We start from the raw sequence: 8,761 nt of genomic DNA, 5'->3' as shown, positions 1-8,761 counted from the left end.
AGTAATGGTTGACAATATTGGAGACTGAATAAACATTTGGTCCCAGGGCCTGCCCACTACTGAGGTGGGGTGAGGTGGCTGCCTTAAACAGAAGACTGGTGGAGTGCCCTGAGGTGACACTTCCTGCCATCCCATTCTCTGCCCTACTTCCTGGAGTAGGAGTAGAAGTGGCATCAATGTTGGCAGCTAACTCCAGGTAAAGGGAGGAGGGTAACTGGTGCATTGTATGCTCTGTGATTGACATCTTGGGCATCTATAAATTAAAATGGACTGGAGTGGGACACTTTCAGAAAATCATACCGTTTACTACTCAGGACATAAAAAACAAAGAAGGAACAGTTTTGCTTTCATAGTCAAGAAGGATATAGCAATGACAGTACTTGGGTAAAATGCGATCAGTGACCGACTAATATCAATTAGATTTCGTGGACAACCCTTTAACATGAGTTTCTAAAGTCTATGCCCCAACGACTGATGCAGAAGAAAAAGTTGATTAGTTTTATGCTCAGGTTCAGTCTGAAATTGACAGAATATGCAAGCAAGATGTGCTGGTGGTAGTTGGAGACTGGAATACCAAAGCTGGAAATAGTAAGGAGAAAAACACAGTCGGACTGTATGGCCTAGGAAACAAACGAAGCAGGAGAACTAATTAGTTTCTGCCAATCCTTTGATCGCTTCAAGTGGTGCCTATACACATGGACATCACCACTGTTGATGGCGTCTGACTACCGTATTTTATGGACTATAAGACTCACTTTTTTCCTCGAAAAATATCCGCCAAAATTCAGGTGCGTCTTATGTGTTTTAACAGTTTAATATGTTAAAACTCTGAAAAACTGGATTAAAATTAAGGTGCGTCTTATAGTCCGTAGCGTCTTATAGTCCGTAAAATACGGTAAATGTCAAGAAGATTAAACTAATGACAGTGGGTCATTGGCCTAGCCTCAGAATTGATAATGAAGACATTGAAGTGGTGGATAGTTTCTTCCTTTTAGGATCGACCATCAACAGTAAAGGATCCAGCAGTCAAGAAATATGCCGCAGACTAGCACTTGGTAGGGTTGTAATGAAGGCCTTGGAAAGGATATTCAGATGCCAAGACAATGGTGTTTCCTGTGACACTCTATGGATGCGAAAGCTGGACTTTAAAGAAGCAAGATAGAAAAAGTATTGATGCTTTTGAACTTTGTTGTTGGAGAAGTCTTTGGAGGATACCATGGACAACCGGGAAAACAAACAAATGGATCAATCCAGAATTTTCACTCGAGGCACACATGATCAGGCTTAAACTATCATACTTTGGGCACATTATGTGAAGCCTCAGCTCCCTTGAGAAATCCATAATGCTGGGGAAAGTTGAAGGAAAAAGAAGAGGATGACCAGCAGCAAGGTGGATGGACTCGATTACAACAGCAGTGAATGCATCACTGAGACATTAAAGGCCAAGTTGAAGACAGATCATCCTGGAGAGAATCTATGTAGTCACTAAGAGTCGACACTAACTTGACAGCACTTAATCAATCAATCAATGCTTTGTGCACTGTAGGAATGTGTAGTAGTGGAAATCTGGCAGGAGGGAAATTGGTATGCTTGATGCACGATGGGTGTGTATGTGGGGAAGCGGGAGTAGCATGTGTTGTATTCTGGATGCCAAATGGGGGGCATCAGTATGCTCCATACACCAACGGGCTCTGGAATAATGGCTTGCGATGCTGTCTCAGGTGCCCTACCACATGCATGTGGATGTGTCCTGGTCTTTGGATTGGTGATGCTGATAGTGTGAGTTTGCTTGGTCACTTGAGGCAAGATGAGTTCTTTTCCTACAGGCATTCTTTCTGTGGTACACCTGGTCTTGGACTAGTCCAGATGTTATGGAGCCCATTGTACATCTCTATATCCAAGGGTTTGTTGTGTGGAGGATTTCCTTGCAGATGGGATGAAAGATAAAGATTGCATGTGTACAGGTAGAAGTATGTGGTAAAAATTACTAGGAGTCAGTAGATTGACACGACTGTCTGTAATCATTCATTTCCTGACATCAATTTTAAAAAATAGCTTTTAACAGGGGTCTGAAGTTCAGAGGAGAGCTGGTCTTGTAGCAAGCATGAATTGTTCACTTTGCTGCTTAGCAACCCATCCTGGTTTCCATTTGAATGGGAGGCTACATGTGTGAGCACTGTAAGCTATTCCCCTTAGGGGATGGGGCTGCTTTGGGAAGAGCAGAAGGTTCCAGGTTCCCTCTCTGGCATCTCCAAGATAGGGATGTGCCCAAAATGTATTTGGCGCCAGAGGTATTGTAAGGGCGGGGGAGGATGTACTCACCCCTCCCGCCACATTCCCCCCACCGGCGCTCCGTTATTTTAAGCCCCTCGGGGCAGCAGCGTTCCTCCCTACTGCCCCATTTCTCTCATCGGCCGGAAGTAGCGACTGCGTGTGCGCCCATCGTGTGCATACACGGCAGATTGGCATTGTACACGCACACAACGGGTGAACGCACGGTCGCTACTTCCAGCCACTTCTGGCCGATGAGGGAAACGGGATGGCAGGCAGGAATGCTGCCGCCCTTAGGGGCTTACAAATAATGGCGTGCCGGCGGGAGAAATGCAGTGGGAGGGGTGAGTACACCCCTCCCCGTCCTTAAAGTACACCCCCGCCACCCAAGCCGAAACATTTCGGAGGCCTTTATAACGACCTCCCAAACGTTTCAGGCTCAAGCCTACTCCAAGATAGGGCTGAGAGATTCCTGCCTACAACCTTGGAGAAACTGCTGCCAGTCTGTGTAGACAATACTGAGCTAGATGGACCAGTGCTCCAACTTGGTATAAAGCAGCTTCCTATGTAATGATCAAGGCTAGAGCAGTAAAGTGTAGCAACCCAGCTGCTACTTCCCTTGCAGAGAGAGACAACAGGGATGTGCATAAACTGGTTCACAGGCCCCAAAGGCCTACAAACCAGTTCAGCTGGTTCGACGGTGGTGGTGGTGATATCTTTAAGATGGGGAGGGTGTTCTTATCCCTCTCGCCACGTTTTCCCCGCCAGTGCTGACTTTTAAAATGGTCTGGTGAGGTGGCTGCATACCTCTTTGCTGCCCCAGTGCCCCTGGCTGGAAGTGTCTGGTGCGCATGCACGCACATCACACGTGTGCCTCTGGCGACTCCTGGTCCAAGGCAGCACTGGGGCAGAAAGGAGGTATGCTGCCACCCCACCAGACCATTTTAAAAGACAGTACTGGCGGGGGAAATGCAGTGGGAGGAATAAGAGCCCCCTCCCCATTCTTAAAGATATCCCCCCCGCCTTTCAAACCGGCAGGCACTGGTTCCGTGCACACCACTAGAAAACAATATGGGATTAGACCAAAATGTTCATGAAGAATTGATGTTGCAAATCCAAATACTGGAGTTGACTATCGCCGTTTCTAAAGTGCACCTAAAAAGAAATTAAACGTATGGTTGTAGAAAACGGAAGAGGACAGAACAGGGATGGCCGAGACAGGAGGTATGTAATACCAAACATTCAAATACTTGCATTTTTAATAGTGCTCATCACCCAAAGGGGAGTGATTTATCGACGGTCGATGAAGACTAACTTATCAGTTGGCAATCACTCCTCCTGTATTCTACCAAAGACCACCACAGAGTTCTGTGGTCGCCAGGAGTCGACATCGACTCGACGGCACGCTTTACCTTTACCTCTTTGGGAGATGAGCAACAGAAAAGACCCGGACTTGTTAACAGGCCGACCCCATGATAGCGCTATATGCCATGAGAGGCGGAAGTGGGAGGAAAGCTTCCGTCTGGCTCTCTGAGGCGCCCAACACGCTGGTGGTGGCTATGGCAACAAGGCTGGTCGTCACGTGAGTGTCGCCCGCGAGGAAGGGCGCCGGCGCCGCGTTGTTTTGCTACGTGGAGCGGCGGAGGCCGTGCGCATGCGCGATTCGCTTGTGTGGTCGGCTGCGCTATCCGGGTTCATTTCCTAGTCTTTCGAATGGATGTCGACGCTGGTTGTGGTTGAATGCAGGCAGGCAGGCAGGCAGCCTTGGGGGAAACGGCCGATGGGCGCTAGCCTGGCCTAGGCGAGGGAGATGAGCTGGTTCAACGCGTCGCAGCTCTCGAGCTTCGCCAAGCAGGCGCTCTCGCAGGCGCAGAAGTCCATCGACCGAGTGCTGGACATCCAGGCCGAGGAGGAAGAGGAGGGCGAGGGGAGCCCCCAAGTCGGATCTGCCCCTTCCCGGCCCGGAGAGGCTGGTAGGCGGCGGTGTGGGTCGGGGCGGCGGGCGGGCAGGGGTCCTGGCAGCCCCTCGTGGCGAGAGTCTAGCCCTGTCAGTCTCTAGGCAGTACTGAACGGAGGTAAACACGGCTTCCCCCCGCCCCGCCTTCCTCTTCCCTCACACGCATAAAAACAGACACATCCATTGGCCCCGGTGCTAACTCTTCTTTCTCGCCTATTTCCCCCCCCCCCTTTCTCTCTCTTCCTTTTCGTTGTGGTTTCTCAGTTGTTGGGTGAGTTGAGTTACTAAGGGTTGCAGTCCTGTAATACGTCCCTCTGAATAAGGCCCACTGAATAAAGTGAGGCTTCGTTTTGAGTAAATATGTATAGGATTGTGCTGCAAGTCTGTGAAATGAACACACTTAATATCTTTTGTGTGTGTTGTGTGTATATATATTTTGTTTATTACAATCACAGGTTGTTCTCTACCCCACCCATTCTCGTAGGCACAGTTGCCTTGGGTGTGTGGAAATGGAGGAAACGGGGATATAAACTATAATAAGTAAATGTACACTTTGGACTTGATAACTGCCTCACTAAACCTTCCTTAGTTGTACAGTATTGGTGGTGACTCATCTTTCTTCCGTGATGTATTTCCAGGCTTTCTGTTCCATTTTTGGCCTTCATCCATGTATTATTTGAATTTACCTTTGACCAATCTCATGAGCCTATGAAAGGTAGCAGCAGTTCACAGACTTTTAAATGTTCAGAGACTATCACACTTTTTGCCTCATTAACTTATGTGCCATAATTGTGTATCTTTTTCTTTGTTGCCTCATATTCCTGCAGTATAAACTCCATATTTACACTATCTCACTCATGTATACATTGCCGGGTATTCATAACAGCCCATTCATTTCTTCAGTCTTGCTTTGCACCCGCAAGATGAGAGCTATGTACCCTGAGTAAATAATCATTAACTCATCTGACAGACCAGAGATCACTCTATGCTTTCATGGGATCTACCCTCAATAAACAGATTGCTCTGATTCCAATTTAGGAGACAGCACTCCTTTCAGGTAGGCTGCCACGGTTGAAGACTAATCTAAAGCCACTGATCAGGCTCAGACACTGCTTCAGCAACTTAGAACTGTCTGGCTTGAACTCCAGCTGTGCAGATACTGTACAGCTGGAGTCCAAACAGCTGAGCTCTAGACAAACAGTATATTAGCCTAAAAACAAACCATCAAACCACCTTATGAGGCACACAGGGAAGAGTTTTGCAAATAATTCTCCTGAACCTTTTAAACCAGACTGAAGCCACTTCTAAGTATATGGAGTTTATTAAGAAATAAGGGTTCCACACAGAATAAGGAACTGGGGAAAAGAGGGGAAATTGGGAGTAAAGAACGGCACACAAGAATTCAAAAGAAAATATTAACTAACTAGCATTGAGTTTTTGAGCATTGAACTACCTAGACTACTTTAGTCTAGCAGTAGGCAGGTCTTTGGCTGAGAGCATTAATCTTGACAGCATCTCCCTTGGGACACTAGTAGCAGCTGATGACATGGTGCTTGGTTACTGGCAACTCATGACTGGTGAGAAAAATGGCGGGGGTCTTGTCCCCTATTTTATAGTAATTAAAGAGGAGGAAGACTTTCCACTCTTCCAGAGATACACGGCTCTGGGATCCCATGGAGTCAGGGTATCTCTGGTGTAACGCTGGTTAGACCAATCCAGGGCTTGAGATTTTCCCTCCAAACTGGAGGTGGTTCCTCCATAATATGTCTGAACTTTTATGTCTGAAGGTAAGTCTGATTTGAGCTTGTTATCTATTTTGAAAAAGGCTATAGTTTAATGACACTGTCTCTTCAGTGACAAAAAGCAAGGATTGTCCTCATTCAACAACAAAAGAGAGAAATGTTCCCCATTCAGAATACTCAGGATGGAATGGAAGACATTCTTGAGCTAAGATGGAGATTTGTGTGCCCTCACAACTCAACATAACCATTGCAGTGTCTATGCAATTACAATAACTAGCCCCTTGAGGGGTGTATATGTTGCACTTGTCTTCCTCAAAGACCAGCTTGTAATGCTACATAACAAAACTAACATGGTTTAGAATACTGAATCTGTAGGATTGATAAAATGTTGTGTTTTGCAATCTTCGGCTATCATGATTGTTGACTGACAGTGTGGTTTATTGATGTTAATGAGTAACATAATGCATATTGTGTTCTTTAGAATGAGTCTTCATAATTTCAGCCTGTTCTCCCTTCCCCTCTCCCTGATGGACAAACACACGCACACACACCTGGGGACTCCTTTGTAGCACACTTGTCTAGGCCTTTCCTCACTCTTTCTTCGCTTGTTCTTCTAGACAGTTGCTTGGAACCTAACTAAGTGGTGGCTGCCACTGTCTCCTCTTCACCAGCCCTGTGCCTCCCAAGTAATATTTGGTAAAATAAATGTTTGACATAATGTACCAACTGCAGTGGGGAAAGCAAGAGAATGTGGGCAGGTAGCTGTAGAAAAGTTGTGTTCTTGTTCTATTCAGTAGTATGATGATAAACTTCTCATGATCCCCTCTTATTGGCACTAGAGTTTTATGTGAGCAGATGCGTGATCATTTTGTTCATGCAAATGTACCCCCCAAAAGGCTGCTTCTTTTTTAAACTTAGGGCTGACTTGTGACTCTTCCCGCCCCCCCCCCCGGTAGTAGAGCATGCTGTTGCATTAAAAATGGCACACATCTTATGGTAGTATATTCTTGTAGCATGGATGTAGTTTGGAATTCAAAAGCTCTGTGTGTCAAACTATATCTAAAACATGGTTGCTTATTCACGTGGAGAGGCTGTTCAGCTCTCAGAACCGCTCCCCTCCCCCCTCTCTGTGCAGATGCACTGAGTGGGCCAAGTAAGCCATAGCTGCACAAAGATGTTTCAACGGAGTATGTTTATGCAGAGAGTTGAAGTAAGGGTTAGCCAGACAAAGTAGCTCTTATAACTTGTAAAGATAAAACAACTGATATCAAAGATGTTTACAGCATTATCTTATCTTGCAGTAATGCTTGCTAATTGCATATCCTGATAGCAGCAATGAGGAAATAATGTTATGTTATTGAACTAGCCAGAGAGCTTTAGTGTGCATTCATTCCTTGTGGGCATATGCTAAGGAAAATCTTTTGCTAAGGAAACAATTTTGAGCTTCTTGTTTCATAGAGACCTTTAGAGGTGTTTGAAAGAAACAGTATGAATATTAACTTGTTGAAAGCCGTCCAGAGAAGTGAGTTTTGGGCGGTATAAAAATATGTTAAATAAATAAACAAGAAGTTATCTCTTTTAACAACTGCATTTTGTAAAATTCCAACATGATGTTGCTATCTGCAGGTCTGTGAAAATTGTAATCCTATAGCAGCTAATCCAGGAAATCTAGCAGATCTAATATTTTGACCTTGTAGAAAATAAATACTCCTCTCGTGCTGTGGGATTTTTCTCCACACACATTTTTTAATTACTATAAGTTGAAGTTGGGGAAAGGTGTCCTTACACTATGTGTACAAGGCAGTCAAATACACATTGACCATGCCTCAAATCAGCACTGATTTGTGGTGTGATTTTAGATTAGATTATAAACTTCAGTGGGTACACTTGAGGAATTTAATGCTGCTTGGGTGATACCAGTTCTTGTTATCAAAATACTACCTTTTTATTTTTAAAGTGACTGATATCAAAGATGTTTACAGCATTATCTTGTCTTGCAGTAATGCTTACTGGGTGAGGATTCTCAATCTTCTCAACCAAATGGAGCAAATATGAATTATAAATATTAATAGAATCCTACAGCAAAAGGTACCACATCTATTCGGGTGCACAGTGGAACCCTCAGAAAGCTGCCTTATTCAAAAGCTAGCGAGTGGGCAGGTGGCATGTAGAAGCTTAATTACATAATGTATCGGATGGAAAGTAATTTTCTCCCAACCAGCTTTTGGTGTATGCATTTTTGTTATACTCACATGCCAGGAAGTAGGGATATATCCGTTTTGATGGAAAAGATCACAGAAACGTAACAAAAGTGAAGCAACAAGAGCATGTAATGATTTTACATGCCATTCAGGAAGTCCCTTCCTGAGTAAGGAAAAGCAAAACACCAGGGAGCACAATGCAATGAGATGTAGTTGCTTTCCCCAGTGTTTCCCATCCCCTCTTTAGGTAACTTGGCCTGTGCATTCAGAAGTCTGCTAGAAAGACAGAGAACTAAAGATTATACTACCAGAGAAGTGTTGTGGTATAAGCTGCTCATCTCATTGCTGTCCACTGTGAATATGCTGACTTTAATTTTAATTAATTAATTAATGTATTTCTGTACTGCCCCATACAAAAAATGTCTCTGGGTGGTTCACAATGTAAAAATAACCATTAAAGTATTAATGCTATTAAAACAATTTAAAATACAAATTAAAACTCTAAAGCCCAAAGCTTTAAAACTATAAACTAAAAGCTTGACTAAACAGGTATGTTTGCAGGTCCTTCTTAAAAACATTCAGAGAAGGGA

General features: G+C 44.5%; 1 protein-coding gene across 3 annotated transcripts in view; it reads left to right on the top strand.

Moving 5' to 3' along the window:
* The first annotated feature begins 3,905 nt into the window (after positions 1-3,905).
* The window catches only part of TMF1 (TATA element modulatory factor 1), a 56,553-nt gene continuing 51,697 nt past the window's right edge, over positions 3,906-8,761 (top strand). The window contains exon 1 of one of the 3 annotated variants that reach the window (XM_053291130.1): positions 3,906-4,244. In XM_053291130.1, the coding sequence (XP_053147105.1) occupies positions 4,082-4,244 (163 nt within the window). In that variant the 5' untranslated portion in view covers positions 3,906-4,081. Of the gene's footprint in view, positions 4,245-5,990; positions 6,016-7,970; positions 8,059-8,761 lie in introns of those variants that run through there. The other 2 variants (XM_053291131.1, XM_053291133.1) reach the window with 2 other exon arrangements.

The sequence above is a fragment of the Hemicordylus capensis genome, chromosome 2 (assembly GCF_027244095.1).
Source record: "Hemicordylus capensis ecotype Gifberg chromosome 2, rHemCap1.1.pri, whole genome shotgun sequence".
Taxonomy (NCBI): Eukaryota; Metazoa; Chordata; class Lepidosauria; order Squamata; family Cordylidae; genus Hemicordylus; species Hemicordylus capensis.
This window is presented reverse-complemented; position numbering and strand designations above follow the sequence as displayed.